This window comes from Ailuropoda melanoleuca, chromosome 6 (assembly GCF_002007445.2).
Source record: "Ailuropoda melanoleuca isolate Jingjing chromosome 6, ASM200744v2, whole genome shotgun sequence".
Lineage (NCBI taxonomy): Eukaryota > Metazoa > Chordata > Mammalia > Carnivora > Ursidae > Ailuropoda > Ailuropoda melanoleuca.
The window spans coordinates 114,416,690-114,434,335 of NC_048223.1; the positions used below are offsets into that span (position 1 = coordinate 114,416,690).

General features: G+C 38.2%; 1 protein-coding gene and 1 pseudogene across 1 annotated transcript in view; one reads left to right on the forward strand and one right to left on the reverse strand.

The window, feature by feature from the left end:
• The first annotated feature begins 1,991 nt into the window (after nucleotides 1-1,991).
• ATRNL1 (attractin like 1) overlaps nucleotides 1,992-17,646 on the forward strand; it is a 723,131-nt gene continuing 707,476 nt past the window's right edge. The window contains exon 1 of the mRNA XM_034663626.1: nucleotides 1,992-2,436. Within this exon, the coding sequence (XP_034519517.1) occupies nucleotides 2,138-2,436 (299 nt within the window). The 5' untranslated portion in view covers nucleotides 1,992-2,137. The remainder of the gene's footprint in view (nucleotides 2,437-17,646) is intronic.
• Nucleotides 15,901-16,185, reverse strand: LOC100465883 (annotated as a pseudogene).

Below are 17,646 nucleotides of genomic sequence, written 5' to 3' on the forward strand. Positions count from 1 at the left end.
TGAGGATGACATTTCTAGTACTGATATTATGGGGGAATTGTGACTTGTTTGTTATATTAATGAAAATCATGGTTTTCTTTTTTTCCCCTTTTCCTTTCAAAGGAGCCACCTCTTTCTGGACCTTTGTTTTCCCTCCTTAAGTCACTGCTGAGGTATTTGCAAACCAAGCCAAAACTTACATTTTATCCACCAAAGTAGAACAAAACAACTGCTAGTAGAAATAGCCTGATAACTAGTGGAAAAAGACACGGGGCTGACGGAAGTCACAGGACTTGTGTTTAAAGCTCCGTTCATTACTTACCCCCAACCTGCCATTGACAAATCTTCCAAATTTCTGAGTCTCTCTATCCTCATCTGCAAAATGGGGTTAATGGAGGATTTCATCTGCAAAGTGGGGATAAAAGAGATTAAAAGAGATGACGTGGGTACATTATGTCCGAAATAAACATGAGTTGAATCTTAACAATAATATGACTGTGTGGTTACAACTAAAACTTTTTCTCCTTTTGCTGTCAGAAATGCCTTCGGTAGATTTCAAATAGTTTTTCATACTGTCTGCTCTTCTTTGGTGGGGATCCCATTACATTGCTTGTAACTCGAGTATACATGGCTGCAATTTGTGTTCGGCTTTCTTTCTCAAGGGTTGAATTGAAATAGGCTATTTAGATGGCACAAAAGTACAAAGCAAAAATTTCAGCACATGCCATCAAATCTTGGAAAGTCATCTAAAGGAGGAAAGATTGCCGCTGAGAAAGGAAAACGGCTCTTTTCTGGGCATCATTTCTGCTCTTCTGAAAAAAAGCCCAAATGTTGCAATATTTTTCAAGGCAGAATATTGTCCCAGATGGAGGAGGAAACACTGACAAGCAGAAAAGCGAGATACCTGGGGTTCCGAGGCAGCACCGGGAAGGGGCGGCGCGCCCTGGGCTCCAACCTCGTAGCTCTTTGTTGAGGGCGGGGGAGTCATCATTTCCGCGGAAGAAATGGCTCCCCCTTGGAGAAGTCCCTTCGCAGCCACGGCTCCGCGACCCTCGCGGCCCCTAACCTCCGCCCCTCCCAGTTCTTGCGGACCCCACAACGTGTCGGACTGCGGTGCCTTTAAGACTTTTGCCTGCTGCACATGCTCAGCTCTTTGTGTGCTGTTGGAGTTTTTCTAAGAAAAAAAGAAATAGGCAGGAGGATGGGGCGGAGGAAGGGGAAACGCGGGAGGGAAAAGCGCTGCACTTTTGCAGCTGTGGACGGCCGCCGGGAAGGGCTTCTTTTTTGCTGAAGCTGCGAAGCCGGCCCGGTCTGCTCTTTCGTTGGCGGGGCTCAGGGGGCGCGTGGTGTGAGTGGGGCCGGGTCCTCCCCCGCACGCCGAGGGGAAGGGGACCGCAGGCACGGGGGCCACACCTGGGGGGCCAATTTCTCCTCAGCTCTCGGGCCGGGCCGGGTGGGCGCGCGCGGGGGAGTCCCCGGTCCCTGTCAGGGCGGGGCGAGACCACGGCGCTGGGCCTGTGGGGGGGAGCGTGGGCACGCGCGAGTGGGGGCAGGCGGCCCAACGCACCGCGGGCTCCAGCCGCAGCCCTGGTGCCCGGCTGACAGCACCGGAGAGAAGATGGCTGCTGGGGGGCCGCTGGCCGCTGGCCGGGCGGTGCGGGGCTGAGCCCCGCTTCCCGAATTCCCCTCCCGTATTGGACGCGCCCACCTCGGGGCTCCCCCGGGCCCCCGCCCTCCCTGGCGCGCGGGGCTGGAGCCGAGGCAGTTGGCGCGAGCCGCGGGCGAGGCGGGGCCGCGCACGGGGTCCCCTCCCCCTCCCGCAGGTCCCCTCTGGAGCGCTCCGCGCCGCCAGTGCCTCCCGCTATCCGCCTCCGGCCCGGCCCCGGGCGCCGCGGCGGTGGGCTCGGCTCGCTGAGGGCAAGGTCAAGAGACCGTGGCTATGCCCGAGTGCGGCTGGAGGGAGCCGAACGGAGGCGACGGCAACTGGGATCTGTCCCTTCTGACCGGGGAGCGGGACTGGGGCAGGCGCCGGTGAGGAGGAGGAGAAGAAGCGGCGGCGGAGGCGGCGGCGCGGTTTTCTCCGGCCGAATTCCACCCCCCGGAGCATCGCTGTCCACGCCCGCGAGCGCAGCCCGGCCGGGCAGGGGCGCCGGAAAAGATGGAACCGGGGGGCCGGGCGCGCATTGGCCCCCCGCAGCCGGCGGCCCCCGGGCTGTGGAGGGCTCGGCCGGCGGGCGGCAGCGGCGGTGGCGGTGGCGCCTCCTCCTGGCTGCTGGACGGGAACAGCTGGCTGCTGTGCTATGGCTTCCTCTACCTGGCCCTCTACGCGCAGGTGTCCCAGTCCAAGCCGTGCGAGAGGACCGGCTCCTGCTTCTCGGGCCGCTGTGTTAACTCCACCTGCCTCTGCGACCCGGGCTGGGTGGGGGACCAGTGCCAGCACTGCCAGGGCAGGTTCAAGTAAGTGTCTTCGCGGGACCCCGTACCTCAGTCCTGCCCCGCACCCGTCGCGCCCCCTCCCATCCGTCGCCTCACCCCCCCCGCCCTCAACGCGGCCTCGGGTCCCCGGGCTGGGAGCCCCCCGCAGCGCGCCGCCCCCCCTGCAGCCCCGGTGCCCGGAGCACTCGGACCCGCGCGGAGCCCTGACCGCCCGGCACGCGAAGCCCTCGCGATGGTCCAGGTGTCCGCAGCGGCTTCTGGTTCCCTGCTCTTGAGCGTTTCCATAGTCAGTTACGGTGCCGAACACCATTTTTGTTAGGCCACTTTTTTTTTTTTAATCAAAAATTATGCAGGTAACTCAGGAAATACTTGAACATTGCCAAACATTCAAACAGTGCAGAAGTGTAAAGGTTAAAAGTTACGGTCTACCAGTACCTTTCTCTACTCCCGTCCTACTCCTCTCTCTCGAGGTAACCACTGCGAAGATTTTAGTTTATTTAGTATTATAATAGTGATCCTAAGAGTTTATGATGGGCTTACTCTGTGCCAAACACGGTTAAGCGCCTGACGTGGATTATCTCATTTGTTCCTCACAACTCTGTGAGATACTACGATTGTTACACTGGATTTACAGAGAGAACTCTAGGCAATGAATTTAAGTCATTTGGCCAAGATTACACAGTACTAAGGGCTGAGTTGCTTAACTCTAGAATGTTTACTTTTGGTCAGTATACTAAGTTGAATTTGCTATGACAATTTTAATTGAGAATAGGAGAGTGACTTTGGGTAACATAAAATGATGAAATATCTGGACTTTTTAATGCGGTGAAGATAATGGATTTTTTGAACTGTTAATTTCACTATCAGTTGTTGTGTGAGAGCATCACTGGTTTTTCTCTGAAGCTGAAGGCCCTGAGGAGTTTGCTTTACAACAGTAATGATACTCTCCCCCTATTGGCTGATATTTCTTACATTCCTGCCTGATATGAAAAGAAATGGGTGAATTGGGGGGAGGAGCAAGTAAGATAGTTGAGGTCATTAGGGTAGCCATTTGACAATTTGCAGATAACAGTCATTAAGTAAATCACCTTCTTAGGCTTCTAGATAGTTACTGTGAAATTTGCTGGCTGTTTGGTGTCTCTGAAATTGTACTATGTAGATTACTGATATTTATTGTCAGGATGATGGCAAAATCTAAGTGAAATGGTTCGAGCTCTAAGGCAAAGGTAGGAAGTATGATTCACCTTATTAGTGGATTATAGGAAAATGTCCTAGGAGTTTTAAATACAGCATATTTTCCTTTTTTTGTTTTTTGTTTTTACTGTTGCTAATTTAAACCATGCCCCTTAAAACTCATTGTGAAACTGTATTTTTTTGAAGGGCCCTTTTTAATTTTAGGTAGATCGTACTATTTAAATTAATTTACAGCAGGTTTTTAGAAGTGAAATCTTAAAATGAAGCTTCATGAAATTCATTTGTAGCAATAGATTGAAATGTTTTCTCGCTTCCTACTAGTATAATACTGTAGTTTTTTTGATACTTTTTTTTTTAATTTGAAAGAGATGCTAATCAAAAGTTTTAAAAAGTGTTTCAAGAGAAGGAAAGGTATCTTATTGAATTGTGCTTGTTAGTAACCCTTTTTACTTAGGTGTTTTGAAACTTTGGCTATGACAATTGCAGCCAGCCTTTTTATCAAGCAAGAATTTTGAACATACGAACTGGCAGACAATAATGAAAAAAGCTGCATCAATTTTTTACCTCTTTCTATAAATAAATAGGAAGATAACCTGGGTACATATGTGATTAGTGATTTTGGCCTTTTTGTGGGTGGATTTGCTCCATTTATGTAAAGATGGCAGACATTGCTATGGTCCTGAGAAGCTCCTATCTACATTTTGTAGTAGTGGAACTTGTTAATCACCTAGATTAGCAGCCTGTAACCTCTCTAACAGATGTCCCAGTTAGTAGGAAAGATCAAGTTAAACTAACTTAAATAACAGGGAGATGGTGTTCATAAACATAATACATTAGTGAGTAAAAGAGGAATAGCTTCTTAAATATAGTTAAATAACAATTAACCCTGAATTAATCATTGAATATAAATCATTTCCTTGGAAACTGTTATTTCCTATGATTCATTGTACTCTGTTGGTAAGTACTTTTTCATTTCTCAATGGAATCCAAGCTATTAATTAGAGTAAATATAACTGGTACTACTCTGTGTTTTATGTATACTCTTAAGGGGTAGAATGTGGTATTTAATGTTAAAGGAAAAATCAATTTAGAAGAAAAGAATTCTTCCTGGTAAAGTATATGCTAAGCTGAAAAAGGTTTATTTGAGGATGGTGGCTTGTTTTATTCAGCAGTCGAAGTAATGACATAGTGGGAAAGACTGGAAATTCTCACTTCATTAATTATCTTGAAAATCTTTTACTAAGCTGACGGATAGCAACCTAGCAAACAGATATCAAAAATGATCAATCTTGGTAAGCAGGTGTCAAAATTAATTGGCTGGTTCCATGGTAACTTAGTTTTTTTCCTTTACTGTGGGGATTTCACTAGGGAATAAGAGAATTCTTCAAATGGTTCTTTTGAATGGAAGATTGATGGTGGGTGGGGGGGAATGCAGAAGCAAATATGGTATCAAAAGTGGTACTTTAGTTCTCTTAGCACTGATTCCATCTTCAGTTTCTATATGAAAAGAACAAAACACTCAGAATTATAAGCCATTTCTCACATAGGTAAAAATGAATACTTACCTTGGGCTAAAACTAGGCTGAAAGGTTTGGGACCTGAGAATCAGAAAGGACAGTGACAATATGAAATATAATAATTAAGGATATAATATATGCTAATTTGAGTTCTATTTACTTGAATAGTGCTAGTATAACATTAGGCTAGAAAACATTTTACTACAAACTTTATTTAAATGAGTGATATTCTCTTTTAGAAACTAGTTCTTTAGAATTATTTATGTAGAGTATTTGAGATTTATATTTATATAAATTTGTATTTTGTGTTCAGACTTGGACACTTTCTTGCTAAGGTGACTTAGGAACCTATGACTTCTAATTTGTAAGCAAAATAAACTTAGTTAATGCTCCGAGATTGGAAAATATCTCATTGTGAATACTTTCTAAATTAAGTTTATTAAAATATTTATTGAATATCTTTCTAAAATCATTTTTACATCTTATTATATGCTTAATGTATATAGATTTTTTTTTTAACCTCTTAGGTGAGTCAAATGTGGATACCGAAATTCTCACATTTGTAATACAAGTATCCCATTTCTGGTGACAGCAAAATGAGGATATAATAATCAGGAATTTCATTGTTATTATAAACAGAAAGGGGCAGGGTTAAATATGTAAATATGTTTCCTTAGCTACTAGGAAAAAAACATACATTTGGAATCCTTTCTATTAATAGTAGAAAAACAGTAACTATAAAGTTGCATTGAATGCTCCATGACCTCAAGTCTGTCTTTCTTTCATTTAATTTTTTAATGCTTTTACCCGTAAGTTTTTTGTAGGCTTTTATTTAAATTCCAATTCATTAACATACAGTGTAATATTAGTTTCAGGTGTATAGTTTAGTGATTCAACACTTCCATACACCACCCGGTACTCATTGCAATAAGTGCGCTGCCTAATCCCCATCACCTATTTAACCCATCCTTCCCCCATCCCCTCTGTTAACAGTCTTCTTTACTTTATTTTAATTAATTTTTTTAGAGAGAGCATGGGAGGGGCAAAGGGTGAGGGGGGAGAGAATCTTTTCTTTTTTTTTTTGAAGGTTTTATTTATTTGAGAGAGAGAGATTGAGCACCAGCAAGTGGGGTGGGGGTGGGTAGGGAGGGGCAGAGGGAGAGGTTCAAGCAGACTTCCTGCTGAGCAGGGAGCCTGATGCAGGGCTCCATCCTAGGACCCTGGGATCATGACCCGAGCAGAAGGCAGATGCTTAATCAACTGAGCCACCCAGGCACCTGAAAAGAGAGAGTCTTTTTTTTTTTTAAAGATTTTATTTATTTATTTGACAGAGAGACAGCCAGCGAGAGAGGGAACACAAGCAGGGGGAGTGGGAGAGGGAGAAGCAGGCTCCCAGCGGAGGAGCCTGATGTGGGACTCAATCCCAGAATGCCGGGATCACGCCCTGAGCCGAAGGCAGGCACTTAACGACTGCGCTACCCAGGCGCCCCTGAAAAGAGAGAATCTTAAGCAAGCTCCGTGCCCAGTGAGGAGTCTGTCTTGGGGCTTGATCTCATGATCCTGAGATCTTGACCTGAGCCGAAATCGGAAGCCTGCTGCTTAACCTACTGAGCCATCCAGGTGCCCCAGTCTTCTTTAAACTAGGATTATAATATGTAATTTATATCCATGGGTTCTTTTTATATTATTAAAACATAATTACACAGTAGAAATTTAAAATTAGAGTATTTCTAAGATCCTAAATTGATAAAGTAAGTTGCTTGTAGTAACATGGTTTTCAAAGATTTTATTTATTTATTTGAGAGAGAGACAATGAGCATGAGCAGGGGAGGGGCAGAGGGAGAGCAGGATCAGATGGGGTGGGGGAGGGGCAGAGGGAGAAGGAGAGAGACAAGCTGACTCCCCGCTGAATATGGAGCCCATCCCGGGTCTTGACCACTATGACCTGAACTGAAATCAGGCACTTAACTGAATGAGCTGCCTAGGTGCCCCAGTAGTGTGGTTTTCAAGATCATCTATCTGTATGATTTGGCTCCTTTAGCAGATTTGACTCTGCTCCTCCTTTTTTTCTGTACTGGTCTTTTGGGTCCTTGAAAGAGTCACATTTCTTTTGATTTTAGGGCATTTCATATATGCTGTTACTTCCGTAAACCCTCTTTCCTATCTGGTCTTTTGCCTGACTGATTACTAAACATCTTTCAAATCTTTGCTTTTACTTGTCCCTAAAGGAGGCTTTTTTGACTTGTCAGACTATGTTACTGCTTATTATGTACTCTTTCAGCACTTTTTTCCTTTTTAGTACTTTCAAAAGGAATTATTCAATTATAATTTTTTTCATTATTTTTAAGAACTTTATTTTTTTATTTTATTTTATTTTTTTTAAAGATTTTATTTATTTGACAGAGACAGCCAGTGAGAGAGGGAACACAAGCAGGGGGAGTGGGAGAGGAAGAAGCAGGCTCATAGCGGAGGAGCCTGATGTGGGGCTCGATCCCATAACGCCGGGATCACACCTTGAGCCAAAGGCAGACACTCAACAGCTGCGCCACCCAGGCGCCCCAAGACCTTTATTGAGTTATAGTTGACATGCAATAAAATGTAAGCTAAAAACGTTTTATCATACATATACACCTCTGAAACTATCACCACAATGAAGATCATAAAAATATCCATCAGACCCAAAAGTTCCATGTGTCTGTTTGTAATTCCTCTCTTTTCTTCCTGCTCTTCCTGTCCCCAGACAAATACTGAGCTGCTCCCTTTAACTATAGATTTGTTGAATTTTCTAGAATTTTATGTAAGTGGAATCATGTAATATGTACTCCTGTTTTTCTGGCTTCATTCACATAGTTTATTCATTTTGAGATTCATTAATGATGTATCATGAGTTTATTCCTTTTAATTACTGCCCAGTATTCCCATGTCTGGATATACCACAATTTGTTTTTCACCCAGTGATAGATATTTGGGTTGTTTCCAATTTTTAGCTATTCTTTGTAAAGCTGATATGAACTTTTATGTGCATGTCTTTATTGGACATATGCTTTTATGTATCTTGTGTAAATACGGAAGAATGGCTGGATCACATAGCAGATATATGTTTACCTTTCCAACAAACTGACAGACTGTTTTCCAGTGTGGTTGTGTTGTTTACATTCCCACCAGCTGTGTATGAATGTTCTAATTCACATTCTCACCAATACTTGGTATGGTCAGTCTTTACTTTTGGCAGTTCTAAGTGGTATGTATAAGTATCTCATTGTGGTTTTAATTTGCATTTTTCTAATGACAAATGTTGAGCTTCTTGTCATGTGCTTATTTGCCATTTGTATATCTTCTTGGTGAGGTATCTGTTCAGAACTTTTGCACATTAAAATTTTTTTTTTCTTTCTTGTTATTGGTTTTTATGAGTTCCTTACATGTCTGGATATTAGTTCCTTTTCAGATATATCATTTGCAAATGTTTGCTCCCAGGCTGGGGTTTGTCTTTTCATTCTCTGAACAGTGTTTTCAAAGAACACAAGTTTTAAATTTGATGAATTCCAGTTTGTCATTTTTTTCTTTCATGAATTTTACTTTTGGTGTTAGATCTAAGAAACCTTGGCCTAAGTCATAATTTCTCTTTAATTTTTTTTTCTAGAAGTTTTGTAGTTTAGATTTTACGTTTAGGTTTATAGTCCATTTTGAGTTAATTTCTGTATATATGAGAGGTATGGATCTCAAATCTTTTCTTTTGCATATAGAAATTCAGTTGTTCAGGGCCATTTTTTAAAAAAAAGATTTTATTTATTTTGAGAGAGAGAGAGAGTGAGTGTGAGAGCAAGCACACGCAGGTGCCCCTGTTTAGGGCTGTTTTAAAAAGACTATCCTTGGGTTGCCTGGGTGGCTCAGTTGGTTAAGCATCTGACTCTTGATTTTGGCTCAGGTCATGATCTCAGGGTCCTGGGATTGAGCTCCACATTGGGCTCTGCCCTCAGCACGGAGTCCCCTTGGGATTCTCTCGCTTCCTCTCCCCCTCTCCCTGCTTGCACACGCTCTCTCTCCAAAATAAATAAATAAATAAAATCTTTTAAAAAATAAAACACATAAAAAGACTATCCTTTCTCTGAGAAGTCAACTTTGTCTCTTTGCCAAAACTAGTTGTTCATGTATTTGTGTGTGTATTTCTGAACTCTGTTCTGTTCCATTGATCTATTTGTACATCAAGACAATAATGTCTTGATTATTATAGGTTTATAAGTCTTGAAGTCAGCAAGTGGTAAGTCCTTTAATTTTGTTTTTTTTGTTTTTTTCAATTATTCTGGCTATTCTAGGTTCTTTGCATTTCCATATGAATTTCAGAATCAGCTTGCCAATTTCTACAAAAAGCCTGCTGGGATTTTACTTGGGATTGTGTTGAAGCTATAGATGAGCTTGGGGGACAGTTGATGCCTTATTAACACTGAGTTTTCTGACACATGAACATGGTGTCTTTTATTTAGGTCTTTTTTAATCTCTCAGCAGTATTTTAAAATTTTCAGTGAACAGGTTTTTTACAGTGCTTCTCATATTTTTCCCTAAGTATTTCACATTTTTTGATGCTGTTGTAAATGATATATTTTTTAGTTTTAATTTCTGTTTGTTGCTATTATATGGAAATAACTGTTTTTTGTTTATTAATCTTGTATCTTTTAATCTTGCTAATAAACTCATTAGTTGTAGTAGATTTCTGTAAATTCCTTATGATTTTCTGAATAGACGATTATGTTGTTTGCAAATAAAGATACCTTTCCTCCTTTCTTTGTAATCTGGATGCCTTTTCTTTTTCTTGTCTTATTTTACTGGCTAGAACCTCCAGTGCAGTGATCTATACATGTAGTGACAGTGGTCGCTATATGCTATTCATGTTTTAGGGGGATAATATTTAATCTTTAACCTAAGTATGATTGTAAGTTTTTTGTAAATCTCTTTTATCACATTGAGGATGCTTCCTTCTTCCTAGAATGATGAGTTTTTATTGGAGATGAATATTGGGTTGTGTTTTCTACATGTGTTGAGATCATCATATCATTTTTCTCATTGTTCATTGGTATTATGAATTCTATTGCTTAGTTTTTATATGTTAAACCAACGTTACATTCCTGAGATGAAGACCATCTGAAATGATGTATTTTCTCCATATATTATTTGGATTTGATTTATTAAAATTTTGCTTAGGATTTTTGTATATATGTTCGTGAAGGATATTGGTCTGTACTTTTTGTATAATGCCTTTGTGCGGTTTTAGAAACAGGGTAATGCCAGCCTCATAGAATGAGTTGGGACCTTCCTGTTTAGTTTGCTGTAAGAGTTGGTGTAGAATTGGCATTATTTCTTCATTATGTGTTTGGTAGAATTCACCAGTGAAGCCCTTGAGGCCTGGAATTTTCTTTAACTCCACATTCAGTTTATTTAATAGAAATTCATTTGATTTAGTGTATATAAGTTCAATATATACAATATATATAGGATTGTGTAATTAGAATTTCTTAAAATTTATTGGCCAGAATATTGTCCATCTTTGTGAACATTCCGTGTGCATGTGAAAAGAATGTGTTTGATGGGTGGAATGTTCTATAAATTTCAGTTAGGTCGAGTTGATTCATAGTTTCGTTCAAGTTTTCTAAAACCTTTCTGATTTTCTGTCTACTTCTATCAGTTACTGAGAGAGGTATTAAAATCTTCAATTATAATTTTGCATTTATCTATTTCTCCCTGCAGTCTTACCTGTTTTGCTTCATGTATTTTGAAGCTCTCTTATTAAGTGCATGAAATTTTATATCCTCTTGATAAATTGACCCCTTTTTTCATTATGAGATGACTATTGAAAAGACGATCCTTTTCATTCATGTCTTTGTACCTTTGTTGAAAATCATTTGGATATGTCTATCTCTATATTTGTTTCTTGATTCTGTTCTGTTCCTTTGATCCATGTGTCTGTCCTTTTGAGAGTCTCTTTTTTGACTATTGTAGCTTTATAGTAAATCTTGAAATTAGATTGTGAGATTCCTATAATTCTATTTTCGAAAATTCATTTAGTTATTCTAATTCATTTGCTTTTCCACATTTTAGAATCAGTTTGTCAGTTAAAAAAAAATCCTTCTGGGCTTTTGGGTGGGATCGTGTTGACTTGAGATCGTTTTGGAAAGAACTGACATCTAAACAATACTGACTTCTCCAGTCCATCAACATGATATATTTCTTCATTTATTTAGGTTTTCATGGATTTCATGCATAAGTGTTTCGTAGATATATATAGATCCTACATGTATTAGATTTATACCTAAATAGTTTTTGTTCTTTGATGCTATTATAATTGATATTGTTTCTTTTAATTTCAATTTCTATTTGTTCATCTTTATTTTGTGGAAATAAAATTGATTTTTGTATATTGACTTTGTATCCTGCCTGCAATGTTGCTAAACCCACTTAGTTTCAGTAGCTTTTCTTATAGATTCCTTGGGATTTTCTTCATAGACAATTATGTTATCTGCACATGGAGACAGTTTTACTTCTTCCTTTGCAATTATATGCCCTTTATTTTTTTTGTTGTATTGTACTGGCTAGGACCTTTAGCTTGATGTTAAATAAGAAAATAAGAGTGGTTATCATTGCCTTGTTCCCAATCTTAGGTGGAAACATTCAGTTTTTAGCATTAAATATTGTGCTAGCTGCAGGCTTTTTTGGTAAATGCCCTTTATTAGGTTAAGGAAGTTCCTACTATTCCTTATTTTGAGAGTTTATCATGTATGGATTTTTATATTTTTATATATTTTTATTTTTATTTATATATATTTTTATATTTTATATATTTATATTTTTATATTTTATATTTTTATATTTCTGTATCTGTTGAGATGATCATTTAGTTTTTCTTCTTTAGTTTGTTGATATTGGTGAATTAAATTGATTGATTTTCAAATGTTTAATCAGCCTTATATTCATGGGATAAACGCCATTTGGTCATAATATATTATACTTTTTATGTATTGGTGTATTTGATTTGCTGTTATTTTGTTGAGGATTTTTGCTTCTGTGTTCTTAAAAGATATTACTTTTAATTTTCTTTTCTTGTAATGGCTTTGGTTTTTTTGTCATGATAACACTAGCCTTATAAAATGAGTTGGAAAGTGCCCCCTCTTCTGTTTTCTGGAAGAATTTATGTAGAATTGATATTACTTTTTTTCATCAATGTCAGTAAAATTCATCAATGATGCCAACTGGGCCTGGCATTTTCTTTGTGGAAAGGCTTGCAACTATGAATTCAAGTTTTAAAATAGATGTAAGGACATTAATTTCTTTGATTTCTTTTTGAGTGTGTTTTGGTAGATTGTCTTAGAGAGATTGGTCCGTTTCATATGAGTTTTCAGATTTGTGAGCATAACATTGTGTATAATATTCTCTTATTATCCTTTTAAAGTCTGTGGAGTCTTTAGTAATTTTTCTTCCATTTCTGATATTGGTTGTTTTACATTTTCTTTCTTTTTTCTTGCTTAGTTTGGCTAGATATTTATTGATGTTATTGATCTTTTCAAAGAATATGTTTGGTTTCATTGATTCTTGCTGTTTTTTCTTTTGTTGTTTTCAGTTTCATTGATTGCTGCTTCCTTTGGTTTTAATTTTCTTTTCTTTTCTTTTTTTTCTTTTGTTTTAAGATTTTATTTATTTATTTGACAGAGATAGAGATAGCCAGCAAGAGAGGGAACACAAGCAGGGGGAGTGGGAGAGGAAGAAGCAGGCACCCAGCAGAAGAGCCTGACGTGGGGCTCGATCCCAGAACTCCGGGATCATGCCCTGAGCTGAAGGCAGACGCTTAACAACTGAGCCACCCAGGCGCCCCTCTTTTCTTATTCTAATTTCTTAAGATGAAAAGTTCACATCCTTAATTTGAGATGTTTCTTCCTTTCTAATAAAAGTTTTTTTTTTTTTTAAAGATTTTATTTATTTATTCGACAGAGATAGAGACAGCCAGCAAGAGAGGGAACACAAGCAGGGGGAGAGGGAGAGGAAGAAGCAGGCTCATAGCAGAGGAGCCTGACGTGGGGCTCGATCCCATAACGCCGGGATCATGCCCTGAGCCAAAGGCAGACGCTTAACCGCTGTGCCACCAGGCGCCCCTCTAATAAAAGTATTTTGATGCTGTGTGTATTCTAAGCCCTGCTTTAGCTGCATCTCACATATCGATATGTAGTACTTTCATTTTTATTCAGTTCAATATGCTTTCTAATTTTCCTTTAGACATTCTCTTTGGCTTATGTAGAACAATTATGTTTAACTTTCAAATATTTGGGGATTTACCCAAGATTTTTTGTTATTTATTCCTAGTTAAAGTCCATTATGTTCAGAGAACATACCTTGTATGATTTCAGTTCTTGTAAGTTTGTTAAGACTTGTTTCTGGAAAAAAATATGGTGTATTGTGGTGAATATTAACATTTGCAATTTAAAAGAATGTACATTCTTCTGTTGAGTGGAATGGTATAGAAATCTCAATTAGGTCATGTTTGTTGTTGTATTTGTTCAGATATTCTTTATCTGTACAATATTCTGCCTTGTTCTGTTGATTACTGAGAGAGGAGTGTTGAAGTCTCTAACTGTAACTATGATTTGTCCATCTCCTTTCACTTCTGTCAGTTTTGCTTAATGTTTCAAAACTTCTTTGGCGGGTACATATACAATTAGAACTGCTGTGTTTTTTTGGTGAACTAACTCATTCATCATAATACCATTTCCTCCCACTTTTTCTTTGGTAATTGTTTCTGCTTTAAGGTCTTCTTTGATATTAATAGCTACTCTATTTATATATATTTCAATCTAATTTAATCTTTTTTTATTGGTTTTTTGAGACTAGTTACATTTAATGTATTTGGATATAGTTTGGCATTCTATTTTAATTTGCTGTTGGCCCTTTGGGTATATGTCTTTTTTAAAATCTAAATTCAATTAGTCAACATATAATAATACATCATTAGTTTTTGATGTAATGTTCAATGATTCATTAGTTGCATATAACACCCAGTGCTAATCACATCACGTGCCCGCCTTAATTCTCATCACCCAGTTACCCCATCCCCCCACCCACCACCCTTTCCACAAACCTCAGTTTGTTTCCCGGAGTCAAGAGTCTCTTATGGTTTGTTTTCCTCTGATTTCTTCCCATTCAGTTTTCCCTCCCTTCCTGTATTGTCCTCTGCATTATTCCTTATATTCCACATGTGAGTGAAACTATATTTTAATTGTCTTTCTCTGATTGACTTATTTTGGGTATATGTCTTTGTATTATTTTTTAGTGGTTATGCTAGTATGCTAGTAATTACAATATGCATACCTAACTTTTTGTAATCTGTTCAGAGCTAATATTATTTTTCTTCAGGTAAAATTAAGTTTTAGACTTGTATTTGTCCATTTATCCATCTCCCACTGATGTTTATTATAATTGTCATATACATCATATCTACTTGTATGACAAACCCCATTTAGATAAAGTTAAAAATTTTGCTTTCAACAATATACACATTTTAAAGAAGAGGAGAAAAATTATCTTTTATATTTTCTGAGATAGTTGCTCTTTATTTTGCTCTTTGCTTATCTGTAGATAGAAATTTCCTTCTAGGGTCATTTCCCTGTAATGTGAACTTTTTTTTTTTTTGGTCCATTTCTTTTCCAACATTTAAAAAAATTTTTTTTTGGCCTAACAATACCTTTATTTTCCCTTGTTTAGTGAGTGATATTTTTACAGGTATAGAATCCTAGGTTTTCAGTTCTTTTCTTTCAGCATTTTAAACAGGTTGCTCAATTCTTTTCTGGCCTGTCATGGTTTCTGATGGGAAGTTTGCAGTTATTCTAATTGTTTTTCTCCTATATGTAATGTCATTTTCATCGAGCTGCTTTCAAGATTTTTCTATATTTTTTTGTTTTAAGCAGTTCAAATTATGATGTATCTGGCTGTAGGTTTCTTTAAATTTGCCATGGGTGGTAGGGTTTGCTCAGCTTTTTGAATTTATATTTATGTCTTTCACCAAAATGGGATTTAAAAACACCCATTATTTCTTTTAATATATTTGTCTGCAGTAATCTTTTTTGTTTCTTCTCCTGGGACTTCAGTGACACTAATGTTAGGTTTTTGATTTAGCTCCACAGTTTCTTGAAATTCTGATCTTTTTTCTTTCTTTCTTTTTTAAATTTTTTCTCTCTCTTCAGATTGTATTATTTCTTTAGAACTATCATTAACTTCACTGACTGTTGCCTCTGTTATCTTCATTCTGCTTTTGAACCCATCCAGTCTTTTTAAAATTTAAGATGTGGTATTTTTCATCCTTTTGTTCTTTTTGATGATTTTTCTTTCTTTGTTGAGAACGTCTATCCTTTCATTTCATTTTATTGTTTTTACCTTTGTCTCATGGAGTCTAGTTATAATAGTTAATGTCTGACGATGCAAATTTTTGGACCTTAGGATTGACATCCATTGATTATCTTTTCCTTTGAGAATTGTGTATATTTTCCTAGTTCTTTGTATGTTGAGTGATTCTTGGATTTATTCTGGACTGTGAAAGTTATCTTGCGTGGATTATGGGTCTTGTTATGTTCTGGAGGATGTTGATTTATTGATCTATTTATTTGTTTATTTTTATTTAGTAAGCAACAAACCAGTTATGTTCAAGCAGCAAATTCTCTGTCATACTTTCTGAGGGCTGTGTTGTTGTTTTTTTTTTTTTTTTAAGCCAGAACATTTATTGTGTTACTAGTCCTTGAAATTCTTAAGATGAACTGGATGCTGCAACAGCTGCCCTCTTGGGCTTAGGTGTTGTCCCTTCACAGAATCCATCCCTGAATCTGCAGTATACAATTTTTAGGTGCCTCATTCGAGTGGTATTTCATCTTTTAGCCTTGGCACTCCAGTTATACTTTCTCTTGAACTTGGCAGGATAGCCACGTTTGCCACAGGTGGACTTCTGAAGGTGGTAGGCCTTCGAGCCACAGCAGCGGCACAATGTGTACCTCTTATTGTGACTCTTTGCAAACGGTGATGTCCCTTTTGTCATCTTGTTTCCGCGGCAGACCCCCTGAGGGCGGTGGTTCTAATTACAGTTCTGTTTTCAGAGCCTTTGGATCTGAATGCACATATGCCATTCAGGGATTATTCTGAGACTTGTGCAGTGTTTTAAGTTTTAATTCAGTTCTCAAAGCCTTCATTAAGCTGCTTTTGAGTCTGTTCCTCATAGGAGTCTTATGTGGGTTCATACACAGAATTAGGGTATTTCCATCTTCAGCTTTCTGTTACTTGGGACACCTTGCACACTCTGGTATGCAGGGGTACTTTTTCCCAGCCATTCTTGCTGGAAAGACAGAATTTCTCCTTTAAGAGTCCATCTGTGTATGTATGTGTTGCTGTCATTCTCAGGGTTTGCCATCCTTTTTATCTCTGTGGCCATTGTTTTAGTAAAGTCCTAAATTTTTCTCTACTGGGTTGTTGCAGTAGCTCTTTAATTTATTTCTCTGCTTCTAATTTTCCCCTTGCTGTTCTCTTCTTTCTTGCTACCAAAGTTTGCTTCCTAGAACACAAATTTGATCATATCTCTTCTTTGCCTGAGAACTAGAGTATTCAAAGCAGCGACTCTAAGTTTTCTGATGAAGAATCTATTGTCACCCAAATTCTTGTTCTTTTGCTAATGTGTCATTTTCCTCTGGCCTTCTTTCTCTTTTTTCTTTTAAATTTTCAGAAATTTGATTATGCTGTATATGGGTATGGAATTCTTTGAGTTTATCTTGTTATTTGCTCTGTAGGTTTTATATCTTTTTCAAAATTTGTGACATTTTCTGTTATTTTTTCAGCTCCACATTTTCTTCTTTCTCGTGACTCCAAAGAGACAAATGTTGGATCTTTGTTACTGACTTCTAGGTCACTAAAGCCCTATTCAGTCTGTTTTCTTTCTATTCAGGTTAGATAACTTTTATTTATCTATCTTTATGTTCACTGATTCTTTCCTCTATTGTCTCCATTCTGGTATTGGGCCCAACTTGTGAGTTGATATAAAAAGTTTAATTTATCATATTTTTCCATTTCATTCTTTATTTCTTCTGTTTCTTTGCTTGAAACTTTTATTTTTATATTTGTTTTGAAAGTGTCTGCAGCTGTTTGTTGTACCGTTTTTCTGATAGATGCTTTAAGATTCTTGATAGATAATTCCAGCATCTTTACCATTATCATTGATGGTAACTTCTGATTATCTTTTTTCAGATGAGTTTAGATTTTCTTGTTTCTTGGTATGGCAAGTAATTTTGGATTATATCCTGGATATTTTGAATATTGTGCATGAGATTCTGGTTCCTGTTTAAAAATTTAAAAATTCTGTTTTAGGAGGTAATCAGCTTGTTTTAGGACAGCATACATGACCTTCACTTTTTTTTTTAATATAACAGCTTTATTGAGTTGTAACTTATATACCATAATATTCACCACCTTAAATGGTTCAGTTGTTTTTAGGATATTCAGAGAGTGGTGC